Source organism: Dendropsophus ebraccatus, chromosome 15 (assembly GCF_027789765.1).
Source record: "Dendropsophus ebraccatus isolate aDenEbr1 chromosome 15, aDenEbr1.pat, whole genome shotgun sequence".
NCBI lineage: Eukaryota > Metazoa > Chordata > Amphibia > Anura > Hylidae > Dendropsophus > Dendropsophus ebraccatus.
In genome coordinates, this window is record NC_091468.1 from 27,236,039 (window position 1) to 27,252,110 (window position 16,072).

The 16,072-nt window shown below is 46.2% G+C and overlaps 1 protein-coding gene across 2 annotated transcripts; it reads right to left on the reverse strand.

Moving 5' to 3' along the window:
* Positions 1 to 656: 656 nt before the first annotated feature.
* On the reverse strand, positions 657 to 16,072 carry SLC4A1AP (solute carrier family 4 member 1 adaptor protein). Of its 2 annotated transcripts, none has more exons than XM_069955395.1 (14): positions 14,492 to 16,072; positions 13,199 to 13,394; positions 12,607 to 12,735; positions 12,400 to 12,460; positions 10,973 to 11,112; positions 8,595 to 8,755; positions 6,699 to 6,768; positions 6,259 to 6,448; positions 5,424 to 5,520; positions 3,710 to 3,920; positions 3,355 to 3,450; positions 2,468 to 2,550; positions 2,292 to 2,364; positions 657 to 1,286 (listed from the first exon to the last, which is right to left on the reverse strand). In XM_069955395.1, the coding sequence occupies exons 1-14, from the start codon at positions 15,947 to 15,949 to the stop codon at positions 1,237 to 1,239; spliced, it is 3,015 nt and encodes a 1,004-aa protein (XP_069811496.1). In that variant the 5' UTR covers positions 15,950 to 16,072; the 3' UTR covers positions 657 to 1,236. The 2 variants fall into 2 exon arrangements, with proteins under 2 accessions (XP_069811496.1, XP_069811495.1); XM_069955394.1 differs by having other exon boundaries at positions 3,355 to 3,453.

The following is a 16,072-nucleotide window of genomic DNA, read 5'->3' on the forward strand; positions in this document are numbered from 1 at the left end:
GCCAGCTGGAGCCAGACCTCACCCAGATCTGACATTTGATGTGAAAATATCTATTGTGTACAGTAAATAAGACTCCAAAAAATTAACCCTCCGAGCTCACGCAATGGCAAAATGATGGTGGGAGCAGATAAGAGCCCCCATACACACCGAGCAGCTTATCCTCGCAGGCCTGGCTGAACACTGACCAAATGTTGACCCCCAATTTTATGGATTATTTCCTTGTCATTAAGGGCAGTTCTTCCTGGACAGTATTTAGGACCATGGGAAGCAGGAAGCACCTGAATTCTGTACATGAAGGCTGTAAGGAACTGTAGCGCCCTCTTCTGGTGGGAATGCTACATATTAGAATAAAAATTTTTAAAAAGGAGTTGGCAGCCACTTACTGTGACCATGAACCCACAGTGGGAATTCAAAGTCTATATCCAATTAACTCTATATACCTCTCATAGACTTTGTGTATTAGGTATGTATACAATGACTGCAGCTCTGGGGTATAATACAGGATTTAATTCAGGATCAGTACAGGATAAGTAAACAGTGACCCCACCAGCAGAATAGTGAGTGCAGCTCTGGAGTAAAAGTTTATAAAGAACCTCTTGTCACAGGGGATCAACAAGTTTACTAAACTATAAATGAGACGTCAGTGGATATCAAAACAGAATATCACATTTTTATTTTAGAAACGGTCTACAAACTAATCTGGTATTTACAGCTTCCAAATTGTACAAGGTGGCAATAAAAATTAATAAAAAGGAAAAAAAAAAAGAAAAAAAAAAAAAAAGACAAAAATAAAAAGATCCACACCGAGGAGTAAGCATCCTAGAAGAGCTGTAAGGGGTCTATGGGGCGGTAGATGCCGTCTACTGAGTCTTAATTATAAAAAGACCTGAAATAGCACAAAGCTTGTAAGTCCAGTAAAACTAAGATGGGGGTGAGGGGTACAGGTGGCTCAGTACACTGGGGTCTGTCACGGGTCCAGCTTCTCTGCAAACACAATGATAGAGAGAGGAGAGGGAGGGATCCAGACAGTCCAAAACTGGAGATTTGGATGTGTATATCCGGTGTCCATGCAACACATAACACGGCAACGTCCAGGGACAACTACAGTCAAACCCCTATGGTGCCGGGTGGCTGTGAACCGTAAATGCGCACTTGCAGATACTGGACAGAATAAATCAGGTAGTAGCTATAGACCGCTGTCGTCTCCAGCATGAATCATGACCAGCAGGGCTTGCGTCAGTAGCCATATTTTTCATTCAGATGGGTCTTTCCGTCTCCTGTTTGCCCTGATTAATAAAAGCAGCATCAGAATAGTGAGTGCAGCTCCGGAATATAATACAGAATGAAATTCCGAATCAGCAACGTATGTACAGTAACCCCACCAGCAGAATAGTGAGTGAAGCTCTGGAGTATAATACAGGATGTAACTCAGGATCAGTACAGGATAAGTAATGTAATGTATGTACACAGTGACCCCACCAGCAGAATAGTGAGTGAAGCTCTGGAGTATAATACAGGATGTAACTCAGGATCAGTACAGGATAAGTAATGTAATGTATGTACACAGTGACCCCACCAGCAGAATAGTGAGTGAAGCTCTGGAGTATAATACAGGATGTAACTCAGGATCAGTAATGTAATGTATGTACACAGTGACACCACCAGCAGAATAGTGAGTGCAGCTCTGGGGTATAATACAGGATTGACTCAGGATCAGTAATGTAATGTATGTACACAGTGACCCCACCAGCAGAATAGTAAATGCAGCTCTGGAGTATAATACAGGATGTAACTCAGGATCAGTACAGGATAAGTAATGTAATGTAAGAACACGGTAAATCCACCAGCTGAATAGTAAGTGCAGCTCAGGAGCATAATACAGGATGTATATAGTTATTGTGCACAAGTTTAGTGTTTGTGTTTTTTTAAAAAAAAATCTAGTTTGGACATGTGGGGGTATGTTTAGTGAGCATGAGGCTGGACCAGCCAACACAGCTATGGACTATTGGACTTAAATATTGTACAGTTATATGTTATTTATATTGTAATGTTTTATACTTTTAAATAAAAAATCTACAGAATGTAACTCAGGATCAGTACAGGATAAGTATGTATGTACACAGTGACCCTATCAGCAGAATAGAGAGTGCAGCTCTGGAGTATAATACAGGATGTAACTCGGGACTAGTAATATATGTATGAAATTACTTTAGTATTTCTGTAAACTATATATGGTGTTCAGGTATTAGTGTATGGTATGTGCTTTGCGGAATAAAGTTATAGTATGCTACCTGTAGGTGGGGTCCACACACAATAGTCTGGGTCATCTTCTGGGTAGCTGGATGAGAGGGTCCCCGGTGGTGGCTGTATTAACAGAGATTTGCTGGATTAATCTCTAACGCACAGAAAGAGCATAAATCATGACAAAAAAAACAAAAACTTTTCTATAGGGCTGTGAGGCACCTACCCGACTTGGGCCAAGCATTTTCCTCTGTGTCACTGAGGATGTCTTAGGAGCCGCCGTCTCCACCTTCTCCATGGTCTGAGCAGCTAAATATAACAAACAATTAGGACCCCCAAAAACATTAAACAACAGTATAAGGGATCATGCAACATTACTTCTCACAAAACAGAACTTTTACAGCCCCGTTAAATTAAATTCCTTATTGGAAATCACAGCATAAAATTGATGCGTTTGCAAAGTCTTAGTGCATCCTTAATCATGGTTCTGGTAAACAGCATGGTGTGTGTGACAGTCTTATCCCACAAAACAAAGACAAATTGGAACAATCCTGCACCCCTGACTGCATGCTGTCCTGAAATAAACAGCAAACCGCAGCGTGTCACATGTATGTATGTATGTATGTATGTATGTATGTATGTATGTATCTATCTATACCTATAGGGTTGGTTACACTACCACACAATAAGGTCACAGCAGAAATGGAGGTCTGGTCAAGATCAGACGTGTTTGAGTCTATTCAAATCCACATACAAACACGGCTGATCTTGACCGGACCTCCGTTTTTATGGTGACCTTTTTGCGTGTTCTGTGTGGATCTGGACTGATAAATCAGGTGGCCACTTGCGGTTTTGATGGTGACCCAGTGCTGGCTTTACCTTCTTGAACTATCAGTTATCAGTAATGTCAGATATTCACATATTGTGGACTGCTGAAGACTCCCCCAAAAAATGTTATCCTCCAAATTGCTTGCATTACTTAGTATTTTGGTGAGTGTGTTGCAAAATTATATTGTAATTCTGTGCTGGATCATCAGATTATCCAGATGACAGATACATATTCTACTGACAGTGAATGTCACAAGTGGAATCATGTGTCAGGGTTTTGCTCACCTGGACGTTTGTGACTGTTTGGGTCACCTCGGCTGACACTGTGGGCAGCAGATTTTGGTTTTGGCTGCTCAGCTGGAAACTTCTCTTCCACATCAACTACTGAAACGCATAAGAACATAAGACGTAAAGCATCATGTACATCCTCAATGCCTGTGCTGCTATGCTGTATTTGGCATCTGCAAGAGTAGAATGTACAGGATCTGCAACTTTTTAATAGACTTTGGGACACAAAGGGTATTAGAAAGTTGCAGACATGTTCATTATAACACTGGAGCATCACACTGGATCCTTCTGCACAAAGACTGTACAACGGTCCGGGGTATGTAGCTTAGTAAGTAATGATCGTGTTTCTTACCCTGTGCAGGGCAGGTGCTGCCTCCCAGGTTGGAGCTCTTGCTCTGCTCTATGGATTCGCTATGTGCGGTTATACGACTGTCACTGGCTTTATCCACTTGCATGTCCTCCTCTTCTTCATCCTCCTCCTCTTCTTCTTCTTCAGGCTCATTGTCATCACCTTTCATGGTGAAGAGACTGGAGGGGAGATCAGTCCGTTTTGGTGGCAGTCTCTGTAAGATTAAGAGGCATAAAAGGTGTATCACTCAAGACATCTTACACCTGTATAGTGCTGGCTGGTACTTGCAGTTCAACCTGACAATAGAGGCCTATGTGCCAAACCTTTCAGGGGTTCTGATGCTTAAGAGAATGCTGGGGATCAGACGCTCTAGGGATGTCCCAAAATGGCTGCCAAGGTATTGCCCAGATCTGTGATGCGCAGCGATATTCATTATGCATAGTGCACTAAAAAGAACGGGCCCCTATTATTCAGCACTGTACTACTAAGGGGCGGTGGAGAGAAGATATGTATTTTTCAAGTTTACTACTTCCCCAAGCATGACTGATTTACAGAGGTCTGCTTGCTGCACTAAGCCCTGTATGCCCATCAGTCAAGGCAAAGGGGCAGAAGGTATGAATGCAGCAGCTCGGCATTGCTTCCTAAGCACTTGAACTTGGAGCATAATCCACTGGACAGATTCCCTTTAGGAGGCAACTATCACTGTGCCTTAGTGGCAGGACACACATTTAAAGCTCCTGCAACTTTGTAGCCTGGTGCTGAAGCGTGCAGTATATAGAAATGCTGGAAGTCCTATAGACTTATATTGCAGTAAGATAAGTGGCCGTCTTTCTCTCGCATGGTGGTCGTTGCCCAACTTTGCCAGACACAGATAGAATTAATGATGGACTGGAGAGAATATATATCACAAAGTTAGGCTGCATTCTCACATTTCAGCCTGTATGGCACGGACCGAACTGTCTGAACTCTCCGCATAATAATTCATTATAATGCTGCAAGCTCCGAAACAGTAAAAACTCTACACTACAGTGCTGACACAGCTGTGTCAAAGCTCACTGCATCATAATGAATGATGATGTAAGGAGCTTTGACAGTTCAGTCTGTTGCATGCATAATATGCAAATATATGAATGGACAGTACAGAGATCTTTGTAGTGATCATTTAACTCCCTGGTCTGTAACCATGACTAGGGGGCATCCTCTACGTCTAGACGAAAGAAGGTTTCACCATCAGCATCGACGCGAGTTCTTTACTGTACGAGCAGTAAGACGGTGGAACTCTCTGCCACATGATGTTGTCATGGCTGATTCATTAAATACGTTCAAGGGAGGCCTGGATGCTTTTCTTGAAAAATATATTACAAGTTATGGGCATTAGATTTCCGGTGATAACGTTGATCCAGGGATTATTCTGATTGCCATTGGAGTCGGGAAAGAATTTTCTCCCTGTGGTGGGGCAATTGTTATCTGCCTCATAGGGGCATAGGGGTTTTTGCCTTTGCCTGGATCAACACAGTAGGGTTTCCCTAGGTTGAACCTGATGGACTTCTTTCAACCTTACTAACTATGTTACTATACAGGTTGTCTACAGACTGTATATATGGAATGTGGGAATGCAGTCTTACTCTAGAAACAAATTCCCACTTTTGACTAATCTGTGTTCGCCAAGAAGAAGCATCTAGAGTTTTGCAGATACGCCCTCAGCATTGCCTCTTACCCCGACAGTCCCAGTTTTCAGCTTGAATTTGCTTCCTCCTTTCATGGCCCCGAACATCGGTAACGTCAGCTTTTTAGTTTTGGAGTCTTGAGCAGGACTGGAAAAAAAAAAATTATAATGTCAGTGACCTGTCTGCAGTATAGAGTATTTAAGGAGAGTGTGATAATCTTATGAGAGGGATGGACATTTCCTTTTATACAATGTTAGTAAGCAAAGGTGTGTATGCGACAGGCAGTACAGCAGCAAAGAGAATTTTTGCGGAGATGTGGGACAGCATCATATCCACTCATGGTATGTTAGTTATAGTAAGGACAGGGCTGTATGGAATAAGGGTAGTACAGCAGCACAGAGACGCTCAGGAGATGAATGTGTTGCTCTTATGATCTCTACCCATGCAATGATAGTGAGAACAGGGCTACATGTGAACAGGGCAGCAGAGTAGCACATGATCAGTATTCTCGTTGTCTTATGTAATGTTAGTGCATCAGGGCAGTACAGAGGCCTTCAGGAGATTTTATAGTGTGATGGTGCTGGGATACGCCATGACTTTGATATGTCTAGAACAAAGGGGATGTAACTTTAGAGTTAAAGTGGACGATATAGAACCATCACTGCCTATTGGTATACACAGACAGATGCCCAAGTAACATTGCTGCTTTATGTTCACAGCTCTATGTATCTATCCCTGGGTGACTGATTTCCCAGGACAGTAAGTGAAATGCAGAGGATAACAGATTGTTCCTGTTCCCACTCCTTCAGCATCTTATCTATCCACAGGAGAGCTCCCCGAAGCAGGATAAAGGTTGTTGGATGGATCTTAATGGCCGTCACTTACTCAGCTTTCAGCTCGGGGAGTTTGGTCGGCTGGACGAGCTTGATGAGACTCTTAAGCCTCTGTTGCTCCTTCCTCAGCTCCAAGGACTGTAAATGAAGCTTCTTACGGGTCACATTGTCCAAGGAGGAGCCAGATTTGATTTCAGTCATAAAGGCGTCCAGGGAGTCCTGTGTAGACGTCTGGGCTTCACCTGGAGAAGAGGAGGCAGGTGAGTCCCATGTGTGAGGGGCAGTGGGTCACAACCATCAGCTTGGTGACCCTGCTCTATACACACTCGTCGCCCGATCTATACATTCATTAAACCCCCCCCCCAATATAGTCTGTAGCTGGGCGATATCGCTCTATACAGTCATTTACGGATGACCCCGCTCTATATAGTAATCAGTCAGGTGATCAGTGACTCCACAAGAATCAGTCGGGTAATCCCCACACTCCATTACCTTGATGATTTGTTCTCAGCTTTGTCGCGATCTCTGCAATTTCTTTTTCGACTAGATCCAGTTTTGTAGTCTAATGACAAAAATGTAAAACAAGAATTAGTATTAGCACAAATGTTCCACACACACAAACACATGTAGTTTTCCTTCATAGCATGTGACACTAAAATTAATGGGGGAAAAGGTTTCCCGAGACTACAGGACTAGAGATGGGCGGGTACTAAAATACTCGAATGCGTGTTACTCAAGTATTTTCTAGTGCTCAATTCGCAAAACAAACCCTATTAAAGTCAATGGAAGACTCGAGCACTATTTCAGGGGCCTACTATGCGGCAAAGTAGATGTCTGGTGCACCTGAAACAGAAAGTGACTGAAAACACCACAGAAACTGAACTGGCACAGCAGGACGGATTGACTCCAAGACCCCTCCTCAATCCCCACCGACTGTAGGACACAGGTAATATACTGAATGGCGGATGTTCTCTGTTTTCCAGAAAAGGATAGCCACTGGTTAGGCTGGGTAAAAATGGTACTATACTGTATGACAGATTATTCTTTTCGCCTTTTCTAGTCCTGAAAAGGACTTTACTATAGTTGTGGAATGTGGATGGAACTGACTATTACCACCTATGTACCACTATACTATTCCTTCCAATATTTATACACTGTATGGAATTAGCTTGTGCAGTCACTCACTAAATATTACTAGTAGTTCTAAAAAGGACTGCTGGGTATGTCTGTAAGCTATCGCTTTATAATCTAAGCCAGGGTAGGGAACCTTGGCTCTTCAGCCATTGCAAAACTACAACTCCCATCATGCCTGGAGAGCCAAAGCTAAAGCTTTGGTTGTCCAGGCAGGATGAGAGTTGTAGTTTTGCAACAGCTGGAGAGTCAAGGATCTCTACCCCTGATCTAAGCCCTATACCAGCTAACAGACCGCAAGTGATTTTTTAAAGTCACAGGTACACTATAAAGCGAGTGTACCACCAGGTACATCGCTTTGGGATTTTTACCTTAATGGATCAGTGTTGGCGCAGGGATGCTGGTGGTACGCTCTTTTTTTTTTTTTTTTTAAGAACCAGTCACAAGGCTGGTCTTTTCTGGAGCACGGGCCCGTCCCGGAGCACCGGGGGCAGGCCCACAGTGTGACAAGACCCCCTTCCATCTGTGACGCAGCTTCATTGAATCACAGGCGGTAGGGAGTCTCGTCACACTGGGGATTGGCGAACCTGCCCCCAGTGCTCCGGGGCGGGATGGTGGTAGAGAAAATACCGGTGCTGTGTGCAAAAACCTGGCAGCGATTAAAAAAAAAAAAAAAAAAAAAGAGGAGGGTGCCACGGACATCCTTGCGCTGGCTCCGATCCATTAAGATATATATTCCACAGCAATGCACTTGATGGCACAGAGAGGTACATAGATATCTACAGAGGCTGCTGATATCTATGGCAATGTATAGTAATGTGATATCTATGGCAAAGTCTCCTTTGGCAATGTGAGCAGTCAAAAACAAATTCTGACCGCCTACCATTACAGGTGAGAAATTTAGCAGCCCAGACTTCTGAATTAACAAGCATAGTATTCAAGGTGCACATTCCCTCTTATTTACCCTTTAATGATCTTTATTTGGATAGTCTTATATTCCAGCCACATCCACAGCTGAGTTTAATTCTGCTTGATATCACTAAGATTAGTTAAGTACTGTCAGACTATTAGTTACGTCAGCAGAGAACCTCCATGATCTTTAAACCAAGTGAACTGTACAACGGCTGATACAAATTCTGGCTACGTCTTACACTGTGCAATACAATGGAGCATGCTCTGTGCAGACACTCAGCAGACGACAGAGAAAGCAGCGGCAGTTCTGAATATGCAGGGAGTAAAAGGTTTTCTCTTACTCACCAGGGACTCGAAGGTTTCTGGTTTCTCCTCAATCTTTCCAGCTTTCTTCATACGATTCAGCCGTTTCTTTTCCACAATCCCTGTACGGTCCAGGAACGTGTCATCGTCACTGTCATAGAAATCCTCAGCCTCCCACTGTTTGGCTTTTCTTTTACGTGAGACTAGAATAATGGGGAAACTTAGGGGTTAGATTATTGATCCCTGATAACAAAGTGACACCCCCAAGATAAAAAAACAGCAACTACAAACGATATCAGTTGTATACGCACTAAGAACATAATCTAAAGCTGCCATACACAAGGCAGATTACAAACTTCACTTTACTTGAATTAGATGACGATCTATGGCAAACATGGGAAACCAGGACCGGCTCCAGGTTTTTCCACTATGCACCCATCATCCACACACTATGCACAATCACTTGAGACACCACTAACATGCACAAACACACATTATTGACACAGACACTGACTGACTGACACGGACACACTTAGACACTAACACTTCATCTTCCTCTCTGGCTGCTCTTTACACTGTAAGGTTGAGGACCATTGGGCCATGTGATCAGGTCCTTCACACTTTTCTCTCTCTGCAGGTCCTGCTCCCTGTGGGTAACCTTTTGCTATCCAGCTGTTGCAAAAGTACAATTTGGCTTTGGCTGTCCAGGCACAATGGGAATTGCAGTTTCGAAGTAGCTGATGGGCTGAAGGTTTCCCATTTCTGACCTAAGGTATATGAGAGCCCCTCCATATCTGCCATTGGGAGAGATGGGAGGCTCCCATATACCTTAGGAATATGCAATATGCAAAATATAAAAGTTAGGAGTCCCATTTAACAGACTTTAACCTATTAAACATTTAACAACAATTTAATAACTGACATCTCTACAATATGTTCCTGACTAGTGATGTCACAATACCAGAATTCTGAGTTCGATACCAATACTCGATTTTTTAGTTCGATACTCGATACCAGTTCGATACCTTGAAAAAAAATACAACACCCCCTCAGATCAGCACCCTCCTCTCCTGACATCCTCTGTGCTGCTGTGACCTCCCCTATAGATCAGCACACTCCTTCCTCTCCTGACATCCTCTGTGCTGCTGTGACATTCCCTATAGATCAGCACACTCCTCTCCTGATATCTTCTGTGCTACTGTGACCTCTCCTATAAGATCACCCCCCTCCTCTCCTGACATCCTCTGTGCTGCTGTGACCTCTCCTATAGATCAGCCCCCTCCTCTCCTGACATTCTCTGTGCTGCTGTGACACTGATCTCCCCTATAAGATCAGCCCCCTCCTCTCCTGACATCCTCTGTGCTGCTGTGACCTCCCTATAAGATCAGCACCCTCCTCTCCTGACACTCTCTGTGCTGCTGTGACCTCCCTATAATATCAGTGCCCTCCTCTCCTGACATCACACAGGGATGTGGGGGCACACTAGAGGGCAGGGAGGTTTGCAATGTCTGCACACATCCCCTGCTCTCACTTACTGCGGTACCTGTGGACACTCAAAGCAGAGGGGGGGGGGGATTTGTAAAGGGAGCTTATTTAAGGTGGAACAGACAGCCTGAACATCGGCCAGCAGGAAGATTAACCCTTGCTGCTGGCAGAGATTCAGGCTGTCTGTTCCATCTTAAATAAGCTCTCTTTACAAATCCCCCCTCCCCTCAGCTCCGGGAAGCTCCCAGCTGTCAGGCCTCCGTTCCTCCTGCATACTCATGTGCGCACACTCAGGCCGGTCAGGAAGCGCAGCCACTGAGAGTGTGCATACATGAATATGCATAGGAACAGCGCCGCGGATGGACAGAGAGCGAGCCGGCATCAGAGCCTCACCAACCTCACACTGAGAAGCGCAGCCCTAGACGCAGCTCCTCACACTGGCTGCATTCCAGGAGGGAAAGGAGGCTGAGGTGACAGGCTGCGGGTCATTAGCAGCGGGGGTCTGTTACACATAGTAGCCGACCCCCACTGCTTCTGGAGAGGCTCAGGATGGGTCAGATGCCGCTGTCAGTGTGACAGCGGCATCTGCACAGTTATATAGCCGGCACTAGCGATCGCTGTGTGCCGACTATAACTTATCCCTGCAGTGAGCGGAGGAAGGGGCGGGCGGAGGAGGAAGGGGCGGGCGGAGGAGGAAGTGACGCCAGGGGGCAGCACTCAGAACATGGCCGGCGCTCTGCTAGCCGCCGGCTGTGTTCTCTGCTCTATACTTTATGTTAAGCTGCGTTATTAGGCAGCTTAATATAAAGTATCGATACCAGGAAATCCTGGTACCGAATCGTTTTTTGGCCCGAAATATCGATAGTAGTATCGATATTTCGGTGCATCATGCATCCCTATTCCTGACATCTAGAAGCAGTAGCTAGAACACTCACCAGCCTCCTGGCGCAGTAACCCTCTCATGTCCAACATGCGACAGGCCTCCATACAACACAGCCTCATTGCATCTCTTTTCTTTCCTGAATGTATCACCTCTGCTACCAGCTGCTTCCCTGAAGAATCATCCACCGGCAACCTATACACAAGGGAGAGGAAATGGGCCATGAAGAGTAGCATCCACTGACTGGTCCATAGGGATATCAAAACCAGATGTAAACTTAAGGGAACTGAGAACCCAAATAATAGGGGGAAGGGGGGGGGGGGGAACAGTAATGCAAGCAAGTTCGCTAAATGAATCAGTCTGCTTAACTTAACATGCCCTAAACATTTAACTATATCAGTTAAAATGGGAAGATCCCTTTAAGTGCATTAATTATGTAAACTGGTTTAATAATATTAATAGTATACTGGAAAGTTCAGGTCACTTTGATGTACTGCCAGGACACCAGTGTTTTTTTTAAGACTATACTGCCATTCAGAGAGTGCAGACACAGAGAAACCTTTGAGAAGTTGTTGGCTGCACTTAGTGGACTGCTGCAGCCTCTTCATTTATCCAATGCATACTGCCCCCCCTCCGCAGCATCTCTGACATGTTTAAGGGAACTAGAGATGAGCGAACCTCGAGCATGCTCGAGTCGATCAGAACCCGAACTTTCGGCATTTGATTAGCAGTGGCTGCTGAACTTGGATAAAGCCCTAAGGCTATGTGGAAAACATGGATATAGTCATTGGCTGTATCCATGTTTTCCAGACAACCTTAGAGCTTTATCCAAGTTCAGCAGCCCCAGCTAATCAAATACCCAACGTTCGGGTTCGGATTGACTCGAACCCGAACCCGGTTCGCTCATCTCTAAGGGGAACCAATCAGCCCAGTTGGGCTGATATGGTTCCCAGGAGTGCTCTATAAAGCTCCTGTAGCAGCCGCGGCACGTACCAGCTGCGGCTGCAGCAGGAGCTTTACACCGGAGGGGGAAAAAAAATAAAAAATTTGGGCATTCTTCGGGCACAAGACAGACACGGGCGAGAATTAGTCATCTGGGCGGCTCCCCGTCCCTATCTAGTCACCGCTCTCTGCCTGTCAGTGCGCTTGGAGGGGATGACTGACAGGCAGAGAGGTCCGTTACTGGCCTCTCTGCCTATCAATCACCCTGCAAAGCGTGCTGACAGGCAGAGAGCGGTGACTAGACACGGGTGGGGAGCAGCCCAGATGACTACTTCCCCGTCCGTCTCTCTCATGCCCGGAGAATAAAACACTTTTTTATGCAGTATAAAGCTCCTGCTGCGGCCGCAATCAGTTTGTGCCGGGGCTGCTGCAGGAGCTTTATACATTGCTTCTGGGAACCATATCAACCCAATTGGTTCAAGGCAGCTAAAAAAGGAGGTGCCCAGGTCTGCATGTATCTCCTCCTCTGGTGTGACATACTTTACTCTGCAGAGCCATGACCCGATCCCTTGCTCTTCGTATTCAAAATCCAGCTCCTCTCCTGCAAGAGACAAAAGTCAGCACCAGTGAGCTCAAGTATATGAACTGTGAAAATGTAGAATTTAGAGTCAATCTAACACCATCCCAACACAAATGCTGCACAATCTCCAGAGCCACTGATACCAACTGGCTTCCCTAAGCTATTACCTTCTCTATCAAAGAACCCCTGGAGAGCCTTCTTTGGATTCCCAGAGTACAAAGCTTCCCGTTCCGCCTGATATTCTATAGCAATTGGGTTCACGTCGTTTTCCTCCTCCTCCTCCTCAGCATCCTCTCCTGCAAAATAACGGCATCAAGGATAAAAGAAAGAAAATAATGTTGTATTAGTTTGTATACCTATGGGGGGGACATTTAAGGGTTTTGCGCTTATTTTTAGGTAAATAATTAGATTTTTTCTGCCATTTTAGTCTGTTTTATTTATGAACCAGTATTCCACCGGCAAATATTTTTTAGATGCGACTTTTCTTTAATCTGCCTGTTTTGAGTATTCACGCAAAAGTTTACATAATATGGGATTAACACCCAATTTATCATTTGCGACTTTTTAAAAAGTAGCACAAACAGGGGCAGGACTACGTCTGGTCAGTACCAGGTGAATATGCTTGCATATTTTTTAGTCACAAGATAATAGAACAAAATATACACCAGTCCTTATTAGAAGAGTCACACACAGACTCCTTAGTAAATGTCTCCCTACGTGTATCAAGTTATAAAGAAGCAGAATAAGGTCCTGGCTCACCCATCCCCCACATGCAGCCAGTCTCTTCTGATCCTCCCTGCTCTTTCTGCTTCTTCTCCTCTCCATCCTCTTCCAGGTCTTCTTCATCAGAGTCATCTCCCAGCATCCTCTTCTGCAGACTCTCTTTCTGTCGCCGTGCTTCCTTGATCTGAGTTACAGTTAGCTCAGACTCTGCTTCCTGATCTTCATCTGGACCCTGAAGAAAAATGTAAAAATAAATCAGACTTCACCATTAAGGTGGTTAAGAGGGTTAAATGTTACGTAGTTAATACGGTTGAAGAAGCAAGACACATGTCCATCAAATGTTTAACATGATAAACCTCTACTCCCAAAGCCCCCAATGTGGTCACTTCTAGTACACTTCAGAGCTATGGGCTTCCTGTGGAGAAGAAGCAATTCTTTATAGGCCCTTGCTACACTTTCACATTCATTCCTCAATGATGTCTCCTATGAGAGTGACTGCCGGGGGTCTAACAGTGAGCTAAAAGTATTCAGAGTTATAACTTATCCCCTATTATAGAAGCTCAGTGTAATGATGCATTTACACAGACAGATTTATCTGACAAATTTTTGAAGCCAAACCTAGGAATGAATTTGTAAAGAGAATTCTCATTTTTTCCTTTATGACCTCTTCCGTTTATAGTCTGTTCCTGGCTTTGGCTTCAAAAATCTGTCAGATATGTGTGTCTAAAAGGACCCTAAGGCTGCAGGGGTCCAACAGCCGGGAATCAGGCTCTCCGAAATGGGGCCCTGACTCCTTAGTTTTGAACTGATGCTTGCTGCTCCATCCACATAGAGCTGCCGAAGAGCCAAGCGTTGTACTCTGCTCTTATGAGGCTCAATATAACAAATGGAGAAACGGCCATGTGACAAGTTGCCACTCTTTTTAATACAAAGGTGTCAGGGCCCAGTGCTGGAGATAGGGGTCTGATAGCTGAGACCCTCACTATGATCTGACACATATTCCTTATCCAGAGGACTGCTAAAAAAAATAAATAAATCACAAAATCCAGCATCGGCAGCCTCATACACAATAAATGGAAGATGAAGCTACAATGAATATACATGAGTATTGTATTATTCCAGTGGGGTACTAGGGTCCTCCATTCTGCAGGTCACAGTTGACTCCTAATGCTGATAATTGGTTTATCCCCAATCCTTCTTATTTATTATATATATGCAGCTAACACGGGTGAACTCAACTGACTAGACAAGAGAGATCCTGCCCTAGTTTTGTTATCAGTGCAAATAAAAATTACTAGTGAATTTTTTTTTTTTCCCCAATAGAATGACCTGCAGAACGAACAGTCTGGTGCTCCCTCCGAACTTCAGCACGTGCCCCACTCGGAAGCGGCAGTAGCTCTTGGGTTGGATCCTCTGCTTATTAATGAAAGTCCCGTGAGTGCTGCCCAAGTCAAATACATAGAAACCAGGACCCTCATCTGGCTCTGTCCCAGGGACTGATCGGTACTGTAGAATGGCATGGTATCGGGAAACAGAAGGGTGCTCGAGAGACACATGGCAAGTAGGGAGTCTGCCAAATACAGTCCAGCTGGCACCATTCAGGCTTTTGGTTGACAAGATGCTGCCACCCTTCAGCACCTCCAGGCTGTAAAGGGCCTCGGGCAGCCCGGACCACGCAGGTTCCCGATAGGGAATGGCAGGGCTGGCTCTGTAGGCATCAGAGGGAAGCCTGGAGCTGCCATTCGAGGCCGTTTCCCTGCTGGCAAGGGGAGGAGGTTGGGACGAGGGGGTCCCGCTGGGTTTGACACACTGGTCCAAGGTCTTTTCATTCCCGCTGGACCTGGAAGGAGCGATGGGCTTCTTAAAGGACTCTGCCCCCCCAGCGGCGGTCTCCAGGGGGCTGCCCCCGGCCCCATGTTCCCCCTTACTAAATTCTGCATTGGGTTGTTCTGTGGGGTCCTTGGCCCCTGCATCACTGGATTGCGCTGGGACAACAACATTGGACCCCTCATGGCAGGTCCTGGCAGCATGGGTCCCCTCATGGTCATGGGACTCGGTAATCCGTTGGTCTGGGGACCTGACCCCGGTATTATGGGGGACCGCACTGGCCCCATCCCTTGCATTCTCAGGTTCCTCGCTGTGTTGGGAGATGATGCCAGAATCCCTGGGCCCCGCATTGGAGGTTGGACTGATCCCCTTAGAGAAGCTGGACCCGGGGCCCCCGGCGGTCTCATCGCTCCGGGCCCTGGGCCCCTCAATGTCCCGATCCCTGGGCCCCTCAATGTCCCGGTCCCCTGTGGTCTCACCGCTCCGGGCCCTGGGCCCCTCAATGTCCCAGTCCCCAGTGGTCTCATCGCACCAGGCCCTGGGCCCCTCAATGTCCCGGGCCCTGGCATCCCCGGTGGTCTCAGTAATCCGGGCCCTGGGATCCCCACTGGTCTGACGGCTACAGGTCCTGGCATCCCCATGGCCCTGGTCACTCCAGGCCCCGGAATCCTTGGGCCCCTCAGAGCTGCTGGTACCGGATCCCTCATCATTGGGGGCCCTGGGACTCCTGGCCCCCGCATCATGCCTAGACCCGGAGGTCTCATTACTCGGGGTCCGGGAATCCTCATGCCTAGTGGCCCCGGCATCATAGGGCCCCTCATTGTCCTCGCTTCCCTTGGGCCCCCCATCGGCATGACAGGTGGCCGCATTCCGGGCATTGGACTCCGAATCCCGGGTCCCCAGGGTCCCCGGATCATCGGGCCGTTCCCCATCATGGGGGGACAGCTGAGCGGCCTCCATGTATCCAGCGCCACTTTCACAGGTGCCGAAAGCCTCACACAGCGCGGTCGGGTCACACGAAACAGAATGGGATGCGCACAACGGAAATGCGAGAAGCTTTTCCTGTCACGTGACGGCGCCTAC